The sequence below is a fragment of the Chelonoidis abingdonii genome, chromosome 6, assembly GCF_003597395.2.
Source record: "Chelonoidis abingdonii isolate Lonesome George chromosome 6, CheloAbing_2.0, whole genome shotgun sequence".
Taxonomy (NCBI): Eukaryota; Metazoa; Chordata; order Testudines; family Testudinidae; genus Chelonoidis; species Chelonoidis abingdonii.
In genome coordinates, this window is record NC_133774.1 from 58,657,774 (window position 1) to 58,680,763 (window position 22,990).

Below are 22,990 nucleotides of genomic sequence, written 5' to 3' on the forward strand. Positions count from 1 at the left end.
TGATCCTGCACAGTTAACCAATGGGAGTTTTCTCAGTGACTTCAGTGGGAGTTGAGCCTGCTCAATGCCTCGTGTTTCTGGGACTTGTATGAGCAGGTGAAAAAAAATGCAGTAATGATTGCAGTTTCCAGTATTGTTTACAGCAGCTGCTCCATGACAACATGACACTGATGGTAGAACCAGTATTATATACACTGCTTTTTCAGCTGAACATCCCGCCACTTGTACCAAGCTAATAGTTCTAGAAAACTTTAAACAGACACTTCAAAATGTTTCATTTCAGAGATTGTGGAAGTGTTTTGTTATCTTTAGATTACGTGTGTGTATGTGTGTTTATGTATATATACACAAAAAATGAACACTTGAGTCCAGAATATAAGATGAGTAATGTGGAATGGAAAAAGTGTTGCAAAAAGAAAACAAGTAATATCAAATATTTTCTAATCTTTTCTCTGTATTTCTGAGATGTGTGTTGGGGTTCAGAATGTCTTAAGTTTACTCCCAATGCCCCAGTTTAAATTTTATATATATAATCATAATAAAATAGATTCTACATGATTCTTGTCCAAATATGTTTTAATTATTCAGTATTTGGTTCCACAGTAATTTTTTCTGGAGAAATATGTTTTATATTTAGAAGAGCTATATTACATAGTTAGAGGAGTACCCTAACTTGTTTATAACTATAACAAGATTATAAAAAGGATGCCTTTCCATGTGTCTTGAGGGGCTGATAAAGCCAAAGAGGGAGAAGAAATTAGGGAGTAACTACTGTCTGAATCATCTTCCACTTGAGTCTGGACAGATTTCTTACTGGAAATTTGCACCCAATTTAATATTAGTTGATCTATCTGTAACTCTTTTTCTGTGGCTACATCATCTCACCCCAAACGCAGACTCAGAGCTAGGACCACTTGCTTCCTGGGAGGAATAATGCTACTATCGGAAAGAGAGAAGCTGGAGGAGTTTTGCCAAGTCTCCTGCTCTCTGATAGTGGGTGGTCCACAGGGCCGATGCAACCATTAGGCAGTCGCCTAGGGTGCTAGGGTTTGGGGGGCGCCATTTTCTTCGGCAGCGACCAAGGCGGCCGGATCTTCGGCCTCCCCGGTTGCTGCCAGAATTTAGGCGGAGGGAGCTGGGGCAGGGGAGCGGGGGGAAGGCTGCCTGCAGCTAGTAACGGGGGGGGCGGCATGCAGGGGCACTCTCCGCCCCAGCTCACCCCTGCCCCGCCTCCTCCCCGAGCACGCTGTGGCTGCTTCACTTCTCCCACCTCCCAGGCTTGCGGCACCAATCAGCTTAGGCACCACAAGCCTGGGAGGTGGGAGAAGTGAAGCAGTGACGGTGTGCTCGGAGTGGAGATGGAGCAGGGGTGAGCTGGGGCGGGGGGGTATGTGCCTCAGGGCGGAGGGTGGGGAGCTGCTGCAAGGGGGGCGCCTCAGGGCAGAGTGAGGGAGCTGCCATGGGGCGGGGGGTGCCTCAGGGCTGAAGGGGGGAGCGCCTTAGGGTGGAGGTGGGGGCAGGGAAGGGCGCAAGGTGGAAGTTTTGCCTAGGGCGCGAAACATCCTTGCACTGGCCCTGGTGGTCGAAGATCCATGTCAGTTCTACACAGGGGTGAATTTTCCAGTGGACACATTGGTCTAGGGTGTTTACCCCATGTCAGTGAACTCCTGGATTAAAGGATTTGGAGGAAACTAAGTATACATCTCAGTGGTCCCTAAAGCAAGTTTTGTTCACCCCTCCCCCCACATAGAGGAGCACATGACTCACTGAGTGGAAACACTCTATAACACCAGAAAGACACAGCCCTGGAATCTGAATATATATTATAAAGCACGTCTATTTATATAAATATATATTTTTAAATATATAGAAAAGTAGCTCCTCTCAACAAGGACAATGGAACAGCCATTGAACATGCCATTACATGAGGATTTCTTTTTCAAAAAGTGGTGTCCAAATTCTTTAAACTATTTGAATAACAGTATTCCAATTGGTGATTGTTAGCCAAAGAATATATTTGTAGTGCCACTTATATGAACACACTTTTGATTAATCTCATTCCTCGTATTTCTCCCTCAGGACACTGCAAGACATGTTTCTCCTTCTGGACCTTACTGATTTTCCTGGGAGCTCTTGTACACATCCCTCCCAGTGAAACAACTGCAAAATATGGCTTTTAAATGGTCAGCTGAAATCATATTGCTTCACCGTGCTTGCCTCTTCTTTCAAAAACTAGATGCCCTCCAGGTCTTATTTCTTCCTATCAATGTTTTGTCTCAATGGGTTACAGCAGCATAATGATCAATAGCTAGCTTTCTCACTTCTAAAATCTCTTGTGATATATTGGGTTGTTTGATGGAATATTAGGCATATTGGAAAAGTGTCTAAAAATCAGAAAGGAATTGCTTTGGATTTTAAATTGTATCTAGGAGATAAATTGAAGTTCATTCCTCTTTTTGGTTTACACATTCCACATGCAGTCTGACTTTTCAGTATTTATCTTGTTTTTTCACTTTAATGATCAAAATATCCCCAGAAGATTGGCAGTGATATTTAAATTGAAGCTAAAATTCAGAATTAAATTTATGCTTACTCCACCAACAAGTCAATGTTAATCACCAAGCAAAGAGTCTAGCTGTGAATCAAAAGGCATAAAAATTGTCCTAAATTTGTCAATAGATTCATTATTTTTCCCACTGAGGTTTTGATAAGGCATAATCCCCTGCATGTTGCAATTTAACAGCACAGTAAAAGGCTCATTTCTCACACATCATTAGTGTCCAAGAAAACAGTAATACATGGAAATGGAAAACATATTAGAATTTTGAGCCATCCCCACTTCATTTCCCCTTCCAGGTAATCTTATATAAATCACAAATGTGGCTGAAAACTTGACTAAAGGAAGCTATTGTGGGTTTTATGAATAACCTTTGCCAAATCAGGATCAGGAAAATTCAGTGCTTGGGCCCCAAAAATGTAACAATCTTTCAATGTGCTGAACAACTTTGCATCCCACTGAAACCAGTGAATGTTTAGGGAACTTAGCCTTTGTCAGGATGCACAGAGAAACTTTGACGAATAGGCTTCCCAGCTGTAACTAAGATTTATAATCATATTTAGTTTATTTTGCTTCCTTTCTGACTTCAGCAACGGCTGTAGTTTTCAAACAGTTGGGTGTATGTGCTGTGAAGAATTGCGCCTGCTGTGTTCAAAAGGATAAAGTTGCAAGAGAAAAAATAAATTTTTAGGTGTCATGTTCAAGTCTCATGTCTTCAGTCTTTCATCTTTATGTGTAAATGATGTCTTAGGCCTTTTATGAATAATTAGTGCACAGTAGTTAATTGACAAAGGAACTATGGATGAAACTTTACTTTGCTGTAATTAAATGAAGCTAAAAATTTCAACAGTGGCTGTACCACTAAACAGGCTCTGACTAGACTTTTATACTGGGCAAAACAGGTTTGATCAGAAATACTAGCATGGCTGAAGTTCAGGATTTCTTTCTGCTCCAGCAGCTGGGGAGAGCCAGAGCATAGGGGCATTGCAACCCTGCATCCTTTTTACCTATCACACCCACTGCTCCAGAGGCCAAAGTGGGATAGGAGATGTACAATGACTCTACTCCACCCAGCAATTTCTTTACATAGGGGGAAATGGATCCTTTGCTGGTCAGTTAAACCAGATTTTGGGCTCCCTTGTTCATACCTTCCCCTCCTCCTATCTTTCCCAACCTTGCCTACTGCGTCTGGCCTGCCCGGTATCTACCTGCTCTCCTAGGATCTGTGTAGTGCCTTCCTGGCAGTTGGGGGGATGGGGAAGACGTTGGCACAGAGGCAGATGACCACTCCTCCCACACACACTTCTGAGTGGGAAGGTTGAGTTTCACCCACAGATGGTCCCTTCCATGCGTGGATCACAGAGAGATGATCCTAGCTTATATCACTTCAATTTTTCAAATATTTTGTGAGGTGTGCATGCGTGCTCTGTATCTCAGTGAGTGTGATTTCCCTGCTCATGCCCATAGGTGAATAGTCTAACCTCAGTCTCCAAGCTGTCAGAAATCATAGAAAAGACAAAAAGACAAGAGAAAGTTTGGCACAGTTATGGGTGTATAAATAAAAGGTTTGTCAGGTTCAGATACTAAACCTGAAATAGAGATGTTCCACTGCCACCTCTGCCCTGATATTGTCCTATGGCTGTCCTTGATAAGTAGACCATTAACAACTGCATAATGCCAGTTCTGGTATTAATATAGTAATACCATATTAAACTGTGCCAATAGCAGCTCTGGAAGCTTACTGCCTCCTCTGCCTTCCCTTCCTTCTCTGTCACTGAGCTGTTGATTTACTTTTGTATATACAGCAAAGAGTCCTGTGGCATCTTCTAGACTGACAGACATATTGGAGCATGAGCTTTCATGGGTGAATACCCACTTCTTAGGATGCATGTAGTGGAAATTTCCAGCTATATTTTGTATATAGTTGTTATAACTATAAAAGGAAGGGTAACAACTCTCCTGTGTACAATACTGTAAAATTCCTTCTGGCCAGAGGCACCAAAATCCTTTTACCTGTAAAGGGTTAAGAAGTTTAGATAACTTGGCTGACACCTGACCCAAAGGACCAATAAGGGACAAGATACTTTTAAATCTTGGGGGGGAGGGGGATATTTTGGGGGAAGCGGGACTCCAAGTGGTCCTTTCCCTGTTTCTTGTTAAATCACTTGGTGGTGGCAGCATACCAGGTTTTAACCTAAGCTGGTAGAAATAAGTTTAGGGGGCTTTCATGTGGGTCCCTGCATCTGTACCCTAGAGTTCAGAGTGGGGAAGGATCCCTGACAATAGTGCTGTATGTTTAAAAGTATAATGGATGCAAATGATCTACTACAGCATTTTGCTGCTACCACTTGATCAGTCACATGAGAGCTGCTATTTTGGATTCTCTAAGAAGGAATCCTCATGGCTCCTTTCTATTTTGTTTTTAAGGGGAAAGAACTCCAGTTAAGCATTCTCACCTGGACATTGTGGCCCTGTAGATAAGGTACTATACTATAGAATATCAGGAGTGGAAGGGCCCTTAGGAAGTCATCTAGTCCTACCCCCACACAGTTTTTTTGCCCTAGATCACTCCCTTAAGGATTGAACTCATAACCCTGGGTTTAGCAAACCAATGCTCAAATCACTAAGCTATCCTTCCCCCTATTGTGTGACTGAGTTCAACTGCTCACTCTCTTGCCTAGCTGGGACTGTGCAATGTCAGGCGCTCAGCTCCTCCTGGGAGGGAATGATTTGCATTGCTGTGTGGTGACCCATGTGGTCTACAGGGCAGTGCTGACACATTGCAAAAACTGGAAAAATGTTTACCAGAGGGCAGAAGTTTGTCTGAGATGTTAATGAAACTTGCTAGCTTTGAAAGACAACCCCATGTCTTCACAACAAGCTTATCATTTCATTCTTCTTGTCACCACTTCCCCAACAGGTGTTGGCTCTTATACTTTTGGACTTGGTAAGCATCTCCTTCAAGGAGAGGATGGAAGCTTATAGCCTTATTCCATTTATGTAGGGTACTCTTTGGGAAGATTCTTATCCCTTAGTGGCACCTGGTTGGTAGGTGGGGCAGTTGTCACTCTGGAACTTCCATGTTATTGACACTCCATAGCTCAAGAACAAGGGACGATCCAATTTTCAATGGTAGAATAGACAAGGATCCAAAGGCTTGTTTATGCTGGATAAGTAAACTTACCCAAACTTACCTTAATCTTATTTAAATCAACATCTTATGGAATCTACTGCATCACCATTGCCGAAGAATGGGAAGTGTATTTCATGTGGTAAAAAGGCAGAAGTCCTTTGTCACCGTGCAAATCCACATAACAAGAGCCTGAGTCTGAAAATGAGATACTAGAAAAATGGTTTTTGCCCTTTGAGGAAGAAATTTGTGCTTGGTCTTATGAAAAAAATTGTTTGCATTTCATCTTGGAAAATTCCTTAAAAGTTTGCATCAACCTGTGGAATTTATTTATCATGCTAGCTATCTCCAGTACCATTTAATGTCTTTGCAATAAACTAACTTTAGCAAGCCTAGAAACTACTGACAGATCGGCATTAAAGAATCATGCATGCAAGCAGAGCAGCTATCTGTTAGTGGCTGTCATTCTGTAAAATTAGAAGAGAGGTGATGGGACTAAACAGCATGAGGGGACACTGTCCCCAGGCCCACTTTCACTTCACTGAATGAGCTGCAAAAAGACCTAGAACTATTATAGAGCTACAAAGCTATAAAGAACTGGCTCCAGATGGGACCTCTTGTCTCCATCTATCTCTAGCCCAACAATCTGCTACAGAATTTTGAGAAGAAGGGTGGAGAAGCTAATAATGCCTCAAAGTCGAACAGATAGAAGGAACAATGGCTCTGGCTCGAGCACCACCAGCCTGTTCTGGAGGAGGATTATTATTATTAAGTGTGCCAAAGGATATGGCCATTTTCCTTTCTCATTCTCTCTTTGCAAGAAACATTTTGGCTACTATTAGCCAGCTGGCAAAAATAAATGAAACACCATGTACCACTTACACAGTACTGTAAGTGCCAGTCCACATTGCACCGCTTGTACAGTGGTGTGACTGCCAGTGTACACTGTAGCATGTGCTTTATGTCTGCTTCCATATTTTAGAATGGGTGCAGAACATTGTGGGAAAATCTGTCAGTTCCAAAATATCTTTTTGGAGAAGGAGGTCAATATCTCTCTAGTAGAAAATGGTGGGCTGACTGCGCACCCTAAAAATACATGCCACCTTACTTGTTTATCATAAACTCACTCACCAGTGACTACACAAAAGATATGCAGAAATACTGAAAGTATATCTGCATAGATCAATGCTGACACCTAATGAGAAAATAGATCCCTGGAAGAAAGTTGGTATTATCATGCAGCAGACCATGAGCCAAATCCTGCTCTCAGTTATTCCTATGCAATCCCTGTCTATGAGGCTGCCTGAGTGGAACTGAGCACAGGGTCTGGCCTCATTGCATGTTTCTCCTCCTCCCTTCAGCATGTTATTCTCACTCCCTTTCTTTTTGTCTCTTCTACTTTTCTTGTCTTTCTGATTTTATCTCTTATGCTGTGGTGGTGATGTTGAAGACTGACAAAACAATTTTTGATCCATTTTCCATTTGATGTCATTTTCCAGATCATTTTTTTAGGTATAGGACACCAGACACTTTATTTTTTCAGTTGCCAGGTAATCACCTGATGAACTGTATATTTATTTTGACGCTATCATGGCAAGACAGGTAGTTTAATACACCTCTAATTGCCTCCTATCGGAGATAGTATTCCAGACTTGAATACTTGCTCTTGGAACAAACAATGCCATGTGGTATCATAGATTTGTTCCCAAAGAGTTTACAGCAAAACTAAATAGCTATTTACTTTAAATATGCCAATTAAGTGTTACTAATGTACAGTACATTTCTAGGTTAAGGATGATTGATAGTAGCATGCAGTGAAATGTTCTTAAACTGCAGTCAGAAAATGTAAATGTACAAAATTGGAAAAAAAAAAAAAAAAAAACCAACCCAAAACCACCGACTGACAGCACTATTTACATTTTTCAAAACAACACTTACAAATTGTTCTTTCATTGTTTTTTCAAGCTTTGTCTGCTCTGTACTTCAGCTGAATGGTAGCCATTGTAGTAGTAGCAAAAGTTCCTAAAGACAATAAAATAATTCAGTAGCCTCTTCCCCAAAATGGCTGTATTCCTGCTTTCATTAGTCAGTGGCAAAACTAATTAGTGGGAGTAGGACTTGGTCTAGTGATGGCAATTAGAGCTGGCGAATACAATTTCACTAAATTTGAGGTTTTAATATTTGCTTTCATTCTGCATTGGAACAAACACTAGAGCTTTCAGAGAGACCCTCCTGCCTCCATTCACTGCCACCTCTGTCCCCCACAAGAATAACCAAGTGATTAGGGCACTTACCAGAAATATGGGAGAACCCTGCCATGCTTAATTTGGATCAGGGATTTGAACCTGGGTCTTCTATATCCCCTGTGAGTGTCCTAAACACAGGCTATTTTAGTTCTGTCTAGGAATCCCCTTCTCTATCAGAGAAGCTTTCCTGAAGAAGTTTTCATTGAAACCAATGAATTTTCCATGAAAAGTTTTGGTTTTTACATATTGGCATTTTCTGACAAAAAACATTATGTCCAAAAAATGCCTGACCAGCTGTATTGAAGATTCACCTTATAAGTACATGAGTCATCAAATTGTCTGCCTCTTTTAGAAGGAAAATAATCCAATAATACCATATTAAGTAGGAGAATTCAAAGGCATGGCACTGTGAAATCCAAATAGGGTATTACAGCATTCTGTACTAAGGGCCCAATCCTGAGAGATGCTTGGTCCTTTCATTTCCATTGGCTGATGGGGCTTGATCCAAATCAAGAGAGTGTTTTCATCGATGTTAATGGGTTTTGGATCATGCTGTAAGACTATAACCACAACAATGAGAATCTATCACAAATAATTTCCTTAGAAGAATGCCTATTTTACCTGGTATATTTATCCTGGGTAATTTGACAGCAATGGAATATGTGCTCTTGAGCCATATACTGTCATTTCATACTAACAACATTCAGTGGCTTTTTGCAGCCGTGTTAATAAGCACATTTCAGTTTCAAAGACATCACCTGCATTAGTCCTTTGGATTCCAGCAGGTACTGCAAATAGACACTTGTTTGTGATGGAAAGATCTTGACTCATTAAATCTTAAATACAAAAGTAACTTCAACTTTTCTATTTTATAGAAAGACCCTTTGGTCCTTGCCTAGAGTATCAAAGTACAGTAACTACATCTCTGGGAAAAAATAATAATTATTTGAACTCGTTGTGCAGTCTTCAAAATTCAGACCTTTCATTTCCATGCTTAAGATTTTCTTCCTTATTTTAAAAAATGTATTTATAACTTCCCTTATTTTTTCTTCACACTAGAATCTTTTCAGTCCTTGCCAACTTTCATGCCAGCTAACAAAGCAAAGCAGCTCCAATACCTTCTCTCTGGATTTTCTTTTCCTTTCCAGGCTTGACTATTAAAAAGAACAACCTTCAGGCCAAATGTATCGAGGTCAAGAAACTTGACATTCACGAAATGTGCTCTTCAACTCAGCCTATAGCACTGAGATCAAACTCCAGTGCTCAATATCAGCAGCCCTAAACTGTTTAGGCACCATACTAGCCAGAATTGTTGCCAGTAACATAGAAGTGCCAGAATTATTTGGAATGCAAATATCACTGGGCCAGACGCCGAACAGCTCTTTACATCATGAGTCGTACCACTGAAGTAATTGCAGCTGCTTAGTTAGTGAGAAGCTGTTAAACCAGACTAAGGATATGAGAATCAAGACAGGTTTGGGGGGTTTTTTGGCAGTAGGGGGGCATAGCCTAAATTTATTTATTAAATTATTTCAACTTTTACAGCATTTCAAATAGTATTGGAAAGAATAAAAATAGTTTTTAACAAGCATTTGAGCTGTACCTCTGGTGTTAGCATAGTGATGTTTTTTAGTGCTGCTACAGTTAAGGACCTGTTGACATATATACTCCTTTATACTACTAATGCCATTTTTCAGGGAAAAGTAAATCATTTACTTCATAGCCTATTAAAAAAACTTAGACTACTAGGGGTTCAGCCCAGAGGCAGCTTTCTGTTTCAATTTGATTCTAATTACTACAGTCACTTTCCTTTTTGACAAATGCAATAAAATAAGCCATTGTCTTCCCCTATGATGTTTCTTTGTGTGGCTGGAAGATGGAAGAACCCCCACATTTTCCCAGTAGAGGGAGAGAGAAGGGGCAGGAGTGAAGAGCTCTATGGAGCTCTTCCACCATCCCCAGCATTCCAAATTCCCACCTCCTTCCCAGCAACTGGACTAGGGGGAAGAAACCCTTTCAGTGTCTCGTGGGGATACAGGCAAAAATGCTTCTAGCTTCTGTCAGGGTAGAGAGAAAAAGAGGCAGAGTAGGGGGGAGGAGAAGGGACCAAAGCAGTTTTCCAACTGGAGGTTACAGGTGATAAAGGCTGAGGGAGGATTTTTCCTCCCGTTTTTCCCTTGTAGAAGACAACTAATACTTCCTTGTTCGTGTATAACCTAGAACAATTTTAAAAAAAGAGATTTATGATTTCAGATGCCTCATTTTTTGGATGTTTGATTTGAGACACTTAAAAGGCTCACCTTTAAGGTGCCTCTAGTTGCACATCCAAAAACGGAGGAAATCAAGATGACTAGTCACTTTAGAAAATCTTGGGCCTGGTTGTAAAAAGCAAACATGTTTTGCAGTGCATCAGACTGCACCAAAAAGCATGTGTTTTCAAAACCTTTCCCTCGGTGGGATATGTTTGGGCCTACCTACAAGAAAGTAATGACTCAAGCAAACTCTGGTGTACGTGTGGTAACTTAGGGTATGTCTATGCTGCAATCAAAAGTATGACAGCATACATGTGTAGATGTACTTGAGCTAGCTTTATCTAGTAGCACAGGTATCAGTAGCAGTGAAGCCATGGCAGCATGGGCTGTACAAGTCCTCCTGGGACCCAGAATACTTACATGGGCAACTAGCCCTGTCAAGGTTTTTTTCCCCACTTTGAACTTTAGAGTACAAACGTGGGGACAATGGACACTTCTAAGCTTAATTACTAGCTTAGATCTGGTAACACAGCCACCACACCAGAATTTCAGTGTCTGGGGCACTTTCTGTCCCCTCCATGGGTTGCCTTGCCAATTCCCTGGTGAACACAGATCCAACCCCCTTGGACCTTAAAACAAGGAGAAATTTACCATCCCCCTCCTTTCCCCCCACCAATCCCCCGTGAGTCCAGATCCAATCCCTTGGATCTTAAAACAAGGAGAAATTAACCATCCCCCCTCCTTTCTCCCACCAGTTCCTGGTGAGTCCAGATCCAATCCCTTGGATCTTAAAACAAGGAAAAATCAATCAGGTTCTTAAAAAAGAAAGCTTTTAATTAAAGAAAGAAAAGGTAAAAATCATCTCTGTAAAATCAGGATGGAAAATACTTTACAGGGTACTCAGATTCATATAGCCCAGAGAAAACCCCCTCTAGCCTTAGATTCAAAGTTACAGAAAACAGAGGTAAAAATCCTTCCAGCAAAAAGAAACATTTATAAGTTGAGAAAACAAACATAAGACTAACACGCCTTGCCTGGCTGATTACTTACAAGTCTGAAACATGAGAGACTGATTTAGAAAGATTTGGAGAGCCTGGATGTACGTCTGGTCCCTCTTAGTCCGAGCGAACAACAACAAAAGCACAAACAAGACTTCCTCTACCAAGATTTGAAAAGTATCTTGTCCCCCTATGGTCCTCTGGTCAGGTGTCAGCCAGGGTTTACTGAGCTTCTTAATCCTTTACAGGTAAAAGAGACATTAACCCTTAACCATCTGTTTATGACATGGGCTGTACAAGTCCTCCTGGGACCCAGAGTACTTACATGGGCAACTAGCCCACACCAATATCCATGCTGTCATGGATTCATTGTTATAGTCATTCAAGTTAGCTAGATCTAAGCTAGCTCAGGTATGTCTACACGCGCTGCAATTACACCACCGATTGCACCACAGACATACTCTTAGAGAGAAGAAGAATGTGGGAGGGAGTTGACATAACATGCCCAGATGCCATTCTCAAAGAATGTGGTGCCTGGGACAGGAATCTAGCTCTTTGGCTAAAAATTGGTGAGTACTAGATGAAATAATTCTATATTTGGAAATTACTGAAGAGACAGAACAAAATACTTTTTTTCTCCTTGGCTTGAATATTTTAAAGATTTATGTGGGTCAAATAGTTCAGAGTTAAAATGCTGGTCTTTGGGAACTATGTGTTCCATTTTCAGACTTGGGAAACCAACAAGGTATTTCAGTGTTTTTTTATTATTATTATTATTACATTGAAATGCGCAGCAACATTGAGAATCCTAAAAAAATTAGTCAATGTTTAGGCCCAAAATTTGACTTACTATTTTTATTACCAGATGCAGAAAGTCCTGTGTAGTGTAAATATCTATGTTGTTTAAAGTGTAGCATAACATTGCTAAAAAAAAATTTGTAATCTAACCACAGTGTTTTTTAAAGGACCTACAAGAAACAACAATTGGTGCTCCTTCTGCTGTCTTTGCAGGAATAACCAATTTATGAACAATCCCACAGCTGCAATGACATCATCATAAATTCAAATGTAAAAATAAACTGTTTTGATAACGATAAAATGCTTTCTACTGGCAAATGGGAGCTGTTAAACAAAAATGAGCATATTAATTTTAGTTCCATTTAGAACATGGGGGAGGGGAGGAAATCAATGTTTGCCAAATTAATTTTAGTTGACTGTCAAACAAACTCATTAGCCAGCATTAATAGAGTGCAGTGATCACATTAGGGCCATGAAATCTTAAAGGATCTCTGATAGAAAAGGTCACTGAGAATGTATGGTTTAAGTGACTAAAGAGTTAGTTGACTTTGATTTTAACAGCAATGAATTCAAACACAGCCAAGATTTAGCTCTAGAAGTCACTGTCTATGTTGGTGTAGCCACCAAGGTAGAGCAGAGGCTATCTTGACTAAATATATTGAACTATTGTGATTATGGCTACTGCAGTTGAAAGCTTCTGCAGATTTTGATCCTGATGCTGAATTGTCTCTTCAATTCCTCTACATACAGATAAAATGAGGGAGGAAAACAAGTACCAAAATTCTTAGAATATTTTTCTGCATATGTAAGAAAAAATATTAACTATGTTTCTATCGTCTCTCTACTGTTTACATAAATAATGTTTCACTGGTATGCGGGAGGTGGTGTGGGCTCTGGGGGGGCTCTTACCTCAGTTGGCTCCCGGAAGCAACCAGCATGTCCAGCTCCTAGCCAGAGGGGCCAGGGGCCTCTGCACATTGCCAGTGCCCACAGGCACCACTCCCACAACTCCCATTAGCCATGGTTCCCAGCCAATGGGAGCTGTACCTAGGAGCTGGCTGCTTCTGGGAGCTGCATGGAGTCAGGGCAGGCAGAGAGGGTCCCTTTTCGACCAGGCATTCCGACTGAAAACCAGATGCCTAGCAACCCTACCTCTCACCCAAATCTTAGATCAGATTATTTATATTGTCCTCCTTAGTTGAATCCCTTCACTATCTTAAATTTCTCATAATACTGATCCTACTAGCAGTGCCACAAAAAGTCAACATCTTCTCTAGTACATATTATTCCTCATTAGTGAGTGCTCTGCATGGAGTCACTTTTATCAGAGCCCTGATCTATACCATACCTTATGTACTCACTGAAAAACAAAGGAGGAAACTGGCAATTCAGGCATTATAAATATGGTGCGATGTCATCCTAGTCATCAGCCAAATCAAATATTTTGCTTTCCGTCTCTGGATGATCCTCCAACTTTTAAATGGCAATATAGTACAGCTTATAAAAAAAGAACAACAACAGAGTAGAGTTTCTTTTGGGTTTAATGCATTGTCACACCTCATCTGCAAAAGGTATGTCACTATTAGTAGGCAGTTTTATTACTTCAGTGCCACCTAAAAATGAGTGTTTTCCCCAGGCATGGGAAAAGACAATTTAATTTACCTGATCACTTTTGGAAAAAGCTTTGGTAAAGTTATTCACTTTAGCACCGGGGAGACATGGGGGAGTAGATTATCTGTACTCTAGTGAACCTTAAATAAGGTTTGGGTTGGTTCTTATTATAACTTAACGAATGATATGACCTTATAGGAAGGTTAAATGATTGTGTATTTTAGAGGTACCCTAACACTTACGAATTTTGCAATATAGAGGACATTGATTTAAGATTATTTCATTTCTTGTTTATGGAGAACTAGCAGTGTGCTTGGTACTATGATTATGGATAAAGTTCATAGACTTTGCTTTGAGAAAGGCTTGTGATCATGGGTGAGGGACTGAGTCATTCACAGTATTATATCCTTAGACTCTAAATTTGCTTTAAGTGCCCCATGGATACAAATTCCATCTTGCATCCCAGTCCATTTAAAAGCAAATCCAAGTTTTGATCCAGTGGTACTCAAGTTTTGAAACTGAAAATTTTCCCAGTTAACATCAATTGCATGAAAGAGAGTCAGCAAGTCATTTTTTAAAGAACAGTGGTACTGACCAAAATAGGGTCATTAACTATTGCAGGAAAATAATAAACATGGGCTCCTTCCTTCTTCTCATTAGTGATGATTGAAACTCAAAAGGCTTCATTTAGATAAGTCTGCACAATTTGTTCTGCTTACTCAAATTCTCAGAACCTCTTAAGGTCTGAAAATTTGATTGTGAATCTCTCGAAATAAGAGCAAGCTTTCTGGCTAGATTTTTGGTACATTCTGCTTCTGGTCATGCTAGAAGTTCTCTGAGAACTGCCTGCATTGGAGTATTTCAGAATGGGTGCCAACATGCCAATGCACACAAAATGAAAAAATGGTGTGGGGGACATATCCCTTTCAAATCCCTGAAAAGGTTTGCGGTTAGATGGAACTTTGGGTGAAGGCTCAGGCTGCTTTTGTAACTGATCTGTTGTTATCCCTGATTGACATTCACAAACTTTAAAATATATATGCTATATTTTAAACCAATTGAAAAGTATGTCTTTCATGCAGATAGATATCCGTTATCAGTGTCAGAACAAGGGGCTGCAGGGGACTTGCTCATCTTCAACAATTCTCCTGGCTAAAATATAATAAATAGAGTTAAGGACTTTAGATGATTTTAATTTCTCCAAATCAGAGGTCTCATACCCAGCAAGAGTCTCATGCAAGAAATTAATACATTGTAAATGGGACAGTATTTGCATAGTGGATGGAGCACTGGACTGGGATTCTGAAGACCTGGGTTTTATACCTGTCTTGCTATTAGCCTCCTGGGTAACCCTGGGCAAGTCACTTCACCTATGTACCTCAGTTCCCCATTCTCTAAAAAGGAAATGATACTTCCTTTGTAAAGTGCTTTGAGATTTACTGAAGAAAAAGCACTATGTACGAGTGAATTTCAGTGAGATTTGAGTGCCTAAGATTCCTTTGAAAACCTGAACTTTGGTAGACAAAATTACATAGCCCACCACACTCTTGAGGATGAAACTGTTGCTGCCCCATAATCTCCCTGCAGGGTGGAGATTAATTCTATCCACTACAAACCCAATGATTCCATGCACCAAGACCCAAGGTTTGAGCAGAGGAGGTTGAAATTGAACCAAGAGGTTCCTCTCTACTTTGTATAAAGCCATTAGCGATGTGCACAAAATTATAAAATATTAGAAATCTAAGTTCATGAAAACAGAGCTTCAGAAAAAGTTTTTAAAAAAGAGAAATGGGGTTGAAACAACAGGAAATAGGTTCATACAGATAAGAGATGGGATAGCACATATGCATCTATCTGTCATACAAAAATTCTTTTTGCAATGGGTGTATGATATCATTTGTTAAAAAATAATAGCAAAACCTATGTGCAAAGTATGGGCAAGGAGAAGCATCCGTTCTCCATATGATGTGACAGTGCAGTGTTGTACAGACTTTCTGGAAGGGTTTTTGAATCAACTAGTGCTCTGCTCAGAACAACACTCATTCACTCCTAAAATTTATCAACTTTTATAGGCATTATAGCAATACTATAATTCAACATCATGCAGATGCCTTAGTACCACTACTGGAGCTTGCTAACAAACCTATTATGATGTCTTAGACTATCAAATAAACCTTGGATCGATGAACCTCATTTGAGAACTTAATTTGGTTCATAATCATCATGCAGAACTCATTCATAGATTCATAGATACATAGACTCTAGGACTGGAAGGGACCTCGAGAGGTCATCGAGTCCAGTCCCCTGCCAGTGTCCAACCACCCTGACAGTTAGAAACTTTTTCCTAATGTCCAACCTAAATCTCCCTTGCTGCAGTTTAAGCCCATTGCTTCTTGTTCTATCATTAGAGGCTAAGGTGAACAAGTTTTCTCCCTCCTCCTGATGACCCCCTTTTAGATACCTGAAAACTGCTATCATGTCCCCTCTCAGTCTTCTCTTTTCCAAACTAAATAAACCCAATTCTTTCAGCCTTCCTTCATAGGTCATGTTCTCAAGACCTTTAATCATTCTTGTTGCTCTTCTCTGGACCCTCTCCAATTTCTCCACATCTTTCTTGAAATGCGGTGCCCAGAACTGGACACAATACTCCAGTTGAGGCCTAACCAGCGCAGAGTAGAGCGGAAGAATGACTTCTCGTGTCTTGTTTACAACACACCTGTTAATGCATCCCAGAATCACGTTTGATTTTTTTGCAACAGTAGACTGATTTGAAGAAAAATGGGCACCAGTTGATGTTTCAACCCCCTTCCCCCCAAGCAAAAGATAGGTTTCCCATTTCCTTATTCTTATGAGTGAGGATAAATATATTAGACACTCCTCCAAAAGCTTGTTGAGGTTGCTCCAAAGGAAAATGTTGTCGAGTAAATATTATTTAATTAAAAAACTGATAGCAAGAGGTATTAACTATCTGCCCACTGGTAATAATTAAAACATAGCAGCTACTGAAGGTTTATGGAAATCAAATAGAGGGTTCACATGGGAGAGTTCAATCTTGTAGTAAGTACTAAATGGAGTGTAGTAAACACTAAACAGAGAAATCATGAAAAGGGTACATCCAGGAATGAGATCGCAACATCAAGATATGCTGCTCTGTCAAACCTCTAATATCTCACTCTTAGACTGTGCTCACAGATACAGGTGACTCTCCCAGGAATAGTATGAAGAATGTAGTAGATCTCTCTGGCTTAGGTTGATGGGCACTGATGAATCCTTGTAACAATAACATACCATTGAATAAAAATTTCCCCTTGTTCAGTCATTCTTTAAAATGAGCTGGAGTTCAGTGTTTGTAAAGATACAAAACTACAGATACAAAGAATTGTTTGCTAGTTTTCTAATATGGGTATAGGGATTCATAAAGAAAAACTGTTTTACTAAATTTGGAGTGATTTGCTTTGAATATATGATATGTTGGCCAGATGTGCCTTACGTCCTACCTGAATCACTTCTCATCTATCTATCATCAATTTTAACACAGGATACAGCATGACTGGCAGACAATCTGGAATCAATCTGATTATCTTTAAAAAGCTGCTGAGAAGATTCAGAAGTTGCAAGGTCCTAAACTGTAAAGAAAATCTTGGAACTAACAACAAAGAAGAGTTACAAAGAAAGACTAACTTCAGAGTCTGCTATCCGGATCCTATTGTGCAGGGTGTTATGTAGATACCATCTTTCTGAAGCTGTTTGAATGGAAGAATCTCTGAATTGTTTGTTAGCACAACAAAACATCATTGCAGTTTTTAATTATCATTGTAATTTTCAAGAAGTAAGAAGTGGTTGCTTTATGGGCTTCATATGCAGCTCAGAAGGGGCTCTAAAAACAGCTGCATTTGTTCATTGTATACCCCTAGTTTTTTGAGGATGTATCAGAGATTCTGTATGAACTTCTCTAAAAGCCTATGATAAAGGACTCCTGCACCACAGCTGGGGTAATAAAGACACAAATTTAGTGTAAAGTTGTCCTGTGCTGTGAGGCTGTCAGATTCAGCCTGTCTCTCAGTGCATACATGCTAGGTGAAACCAATGACTGTGAAAGCAGCAAGGAGTCCTGTGGCACCTTATAGACTAACAGACATTTTGGAGCATGAGCTTTCGTGGGTGAATACCCACTTTGTTGGATGCTTTCACAGACCCAGACTAACACGGCTACCCCTCTGATACAATGACTGTGGAATCTTTGGGATTTCCATTGTCAACCAGTGAACAATGTTGAAAGAGGCCACTTCTTAGTCAGAACAAAGTAAATGTGCCCCAAATGAATGTTTTGTTAGAGAGGAGGCAAGAAAAAAACCATCAAACCTTTTGTGTCATACTTGTTCAGTATTTTTGTTATCCATATCAGAAGTAAAAATTCTTGTATCCTATAGGTCTTCCATCCAAGGATCTCAAAGTGCTTTTCTAACATCAGTAAGCTAAGTCTTAAAACACTCTTGAGAGGCAGTGTTCTATCTATGTACCTCAGGGTTTTCTGTAGTTCCTGTCACTGTAATTCTTCCCACACAAATTAGAACAACATAGCAAGGTTGATAGTGGACACCATGGAGTCTTCTGCTTTCCTGGTGAAGCAAGTTCGACTTGGGGTATTAATATTTTTAAACATATCATTCTGCTTACAGTTGATCAGATTATCAAAAAGAAGGGTCTTAAAAGTATTAAGACTATTAGCTTCAATCCTATTCTTTTTCATACTGACTGTTAACATAACTCATAAGTGAATATTTGACTACCTAAAATTAAGTACCTAATAAAGGGCATGATTTTTAAGAGGTAAAGAGCTCCTGCGGTGCTCATTGACTTCAACAGGAGTTGCAATGCAACTGAGAGCAGGATTTGACCACAGGTGATTCATGCATAGGTGCTGTTATTGCTCACAGATCTTGTGGACTGTGAATACAAGATAGTAGATCTGTTTAGTGGCTAGTTTGAGGCCTCTTTGAAAATTTGGTCTTCTAAGTTCAGCTTTCCCACAAAAGTTAAATACTGTTTCTCTGGAGAGTCAAAGTTTTCAATATTTCTTTCAATTTAAAATGGAAAGGGTGTAGGACCAAAAGTTGACTTACCTTTTAAAAAAATATTGCAAAGGACATGGGAGGAAGTTGGGGCACAGACTTTTTTCTTTGTCACTTGCTTCATTGTGATCCAGTAATATACTGATGATAAGTAATAAGTAAAAGTCTCAGGATTTTGTCTCATATGTATTAATTACATTTGTTATAATCCTTTAACCCATCTTAAAGCATTAAAGGTATGTAAGAGTTAAAACTGATCTCAGAATAGGTTGCTGGTTCAGTTTCCAAAAATGCCATTATTTCCTCCTGGTCACAAGAAACTTTTCACTTAAGTTCTAATAGCTTGGTTCAATGTTTTGGCTGATAAGAACAAACCAGAATCCTTGACTATACCCCATGACTTGGCTATAACTGTATTTTATATGCCTTGTCTGACCTTATGGCTTGATCCTGTGAAATTTTGAGTATTTCTGACTCCCTCTGAAACATCTTTGTTCGAAGTGTCCAATACTTTGAAGGATCAGACTCTTGGCAAATATCCTCGGAAGAATGTACTTTGGAAAGTACTGCCTTTTTGTACCAGAAACTCATTATTAGACTGGGAACTGTGGAAGAAATTGGACCACTTAACATACTTTGAACTGCTGGCTCCCATTTTACTTGCTCATTACAGCAATACTTCAGAGGCTGTTTTTTCACAGGTTTAGCATCATTTTCACTAGAAATGCACCAAACTTCTCTCCCCTCAACTAAACATCATAACCTGAGTCAGAAACCAAAAAATGGTTAAATATCAGGTTAAAATGTCCTTTTTCTAATTTTTCAAACACTTCTCTTTTTGTCCATTGTTATTACTATGGCTCAGTAAAATCCCTTTCTGCCTTTTAGCAAGAGAACTCACAGCAACTCCATAGCAAGGTGCCACTTCAGCAAGGTACGTAAGTACATGCCTAATTTAAAGTACATGAGTACGCCTAAGTCAATGGGACTACTCAATGGGCTTTAAGTTAGGTGCATGCTTAAATCCCTTGCTGAATTCTGGCCTAAAACATGTTGACTAACACCACTGAGGATTTTTCTCTTTTTGGTGCTTCCTTTGAAGCACCAGTAAGAAATCTTATGTGTGAAAATATAAATTAAATTAAAACAGTAAGAAACTGAAGTGAGTATTTCCCCCCCACAAAAGCAAATAAAAAAAGTCTTTCATGGAAGGTTATAAGCCCCATATTATTTGCCTGAGAGACTTTTCCAATCACTTGGGTAAACATAGAAGGTAGACTTGTGTAAATACATATTTGGCTAAACATTGAAGCATTTTAAAGGCATATTTACCAAGTTAAATATATATTTTTGGTACCTGTAGTATATGTATTTTGGTATGCTCCTGCAGAGTCATTACAGCCTATTGAGTAAACATGGCTACTGTATGTACACAGTTTGCAAATGCACATTGGAAAAAAAAATCTAATCAACCAAGGACAAGCATTTAGACAGCTTATGAAATACAGAGGTTTAGCCAATTGACCATAATTCTTTCTTAGTTCAATGTTATCAGACCTCATACATTTGACAGATTCTTAAACACCATTAGCAGCTAATATTCATTTGGATGCTGCCCATAGCAATAAGTTGATATTATTAAAATGACTGAGTTATTTCATTCATAATAAGGAAGTTGTATTTTTATTGTTCTGAAATCCAAATTGTAGATCAATGGCCTGCAAAATTTCATTTTAAATAAAGTCAGCTGGGTTGATGAGTTTAAAAATGAAGACCTGTAACTACCCTCTTGTTACTGCAAAAAATCTGTGTCTAGAACAAGAAACATATCAGTGCAGAAGAAAATCTGAAATAAGATGTAAAACTAAAATTAATTCTTCAGGTTCTCTTTAAAATGCATTATTATGCATACTGGAGGCTTATTTATGGTAAACCCCACCCTATTTAAAACACTCTTTTTTGGGAGACAAATCTTTGGGATCATTACAGGGCCATGTTCTACAATACAAATTGTTGGGGGGAGGAATGATTAAAACATTGTTTATTCTTTTAATGTTTGACAACTGCAGCTTAACAGAGAAGCTACCAGAGGGGCTGGTAAAATCAAATAAAGATCTCAGGGAAAGACAAGACAGGGAGGTATGTTAAAAATCACAAGGGACAGCAGTGGTTTCAAATTCCAAGCTGGCACTTCACCGCTCTGACTATGTCAGCTGCCCCTTTTATATCAAGTTAACATTAACACAGAACAGTTTTTACCTAAAATAAGGGAGTGATAATATATAGAAACACTGAACCAGTCTCAGTTTGATGAGTATGAATGGCACCACTGCAAATACTGCTGGTATGAACAGTGAAATCTGAAAACAGAGAAGCACCTCTAAACGAAACTAAACTAAACAGACACTTCATTTTCTTTACTGTTTACCAGTAGATAGTCACTAATACTTTTTAATTACAATTTTTTATTAGTTTTAACCCATCCTTATTTTATTCTGTGGCTAAGCTCCTTCTTTCCATGTAAACTTCCTCTGGGAACACAAACTGTTGACTCCACATCTACTGACAGAAAGGCCACAACATAAATTAAGTCAGGAAAATGATGGTTTTTGGAGGGTGCTGAGCTAGATAAAAAGCCACTGTGCTCCTGCACAGTGTAAAACTGTCCAGCTGAGCACTGATAAAGTTTATCACAGGGGCACATATGAGTAGGCAGCTTAGAGAAGCTGTCTGTGGTAAAATGTGTAACAGCAAAATAGCTAATGGAGCATTATTACTTAATAATAAAACCATGACCAAAAAAAAAAATAGCTGATAGGTTTACAGGCCGATTTTCTCCTTTGGACTTAGCAGGCTGTCAGCTGCTCTTTTATTCACAGTCAAGGAACAGTGAACAGTTCACCAAAGTTGTGAATTCTGCATAATGGGCCCTCAAGGAACCAGTTTGTTTACATTTATCATGAATATTAGTGAAGAGCCAGACAGATTCAGATGCCAATCCAAGCCTTTGCCCAGCAGGAGCAGCACCAGGGTTTCTGGCACCGTAGGCAGAATTTGGGGGGTGGCATTTTGTGCGCTGCCCATGGGATGCATGGGAGCTTTCAGTTCCTCTCCCATCGCGCCGCCGAAGAAGGACCCTCCGCCAAAATGCCGCAGGCGACAGAGGCAGTCATTGAGCTGCTCAATTGCCTGCCGCTGTTTTCCGCAGCACATCGACAGAAGGTCTTTCTTCGGCGGCGCAACAGGAGCAGAACCGGAAACTCCAGTGGGGAGCACACAAAATGCTGCCCCCGAATCCTGGCGCCCTAGGCAATTGCCTAGGGTCCCCTAATGGAAGCGCTGGCCCTGTTGCCCAGAACTTGAAACAATCTGAATCTGAATCTCCCTTGTGGCTGAAAAAGTTCAATTCACTCTTTCTTTTGTTATTTACATGTTTGTGAATTTCAGGACTTCTTGGTTTGCTCTACAAGTGGAAATGCTGCAACAAAAATTGGTTTCAGAGTATTTCTGACACAGCCAAACCCAAATGTAGTTGAAATCTCACAAGAAAGTCTGATCATGTGAGCTCTGCAGGCCAAAGAGATTTGGATAAATTCAGATAAGCTTAAAAATAAGCAGACCATTGAGTTTTCCGAATCAAACAAATGTGTGCTTCAGGTTTATCCTTCCAGCCATAGCAGCAGTTGCTATTCAGAAGAGGCACATACTACACCTGGATACCTGGATGATGTATGTTTTAACTGAGTTCTCCGAGGTCTGGAATATGTAATACAAATCAAAATGACACATCCGGTGTCTGAAAAAAAGTCTGGATTAAAGGAACTCTTGGAAACAATAGTAAACTACAAAACTAAGCAGTCGCATGTGATAGTTTGTGATGGATCAGGAAGGATCAATAACTCACTCGAGTCTGTTCACTCCATCATGCAGTACTGATCCCAGTAGGCAGTTTGCTGATTCACTCTATGATGGCCAGATTCTCCTCTCTCTTCTGCCACCATTTATACATGAGCAAAGTGAGTGCAAAGTCAGTGTAAAACTCTACTAACTCAGAAAGGTAGCATTGTACACCTGCATTGCACATGTGTAAATTACTACATAAGGTGTAAAGCCCAGAGATTTAAATTGAAAAGGAACAGAGGATTCATAAAAGCATATAAAGACCATTGCCAACATGCATATAGAAAAAAAAAGACACAGAGAGAGGAAAAGTCAAAAGAAGCAAGAGAGAGAAAAAAAGAACAAATCAGTTTTACAGCAAAGGGGAAGATAGAAAATATGTGAATTAGAAGGAAAAAACAACAAGACTTTTCTCTCACATAGTGA

General features: G+C 39.7%; 1 protein-coding gene and 1 long non-coding RNA gene across 2 annotated transcripts in view; both read left to right on the top strand.

Moving 5' to 3' along the window:
• LOC116827401 (uncharacterized) overlaps positions 1-17,611 on the top strand; it is a 156,353-nt gene extending 138,742 nt beyond the window's left edge. Inside the window, exon 6 of the mRNA XM_075067465.1 lies at positions 17,131-17,611. Within this exon, the coding sequence (XP_074923566.1) occupies positions 17,131-17,318 (188 nt within the window). The 3' untranslated portion in view covers positions 17,319-17,611. The remainder of the gene's footprint in view (positions 1-17,130) is intronic.
• The window catches only part of LOC142046981 (uncharacterized), a 318,894-nt gene that overhangs the window by 246,645 nt on the left and 49,259 nt on the right, over positions 1-22,990 (top strand). The gene's annotated exons all lie outside the window — the stretch shown is intronic.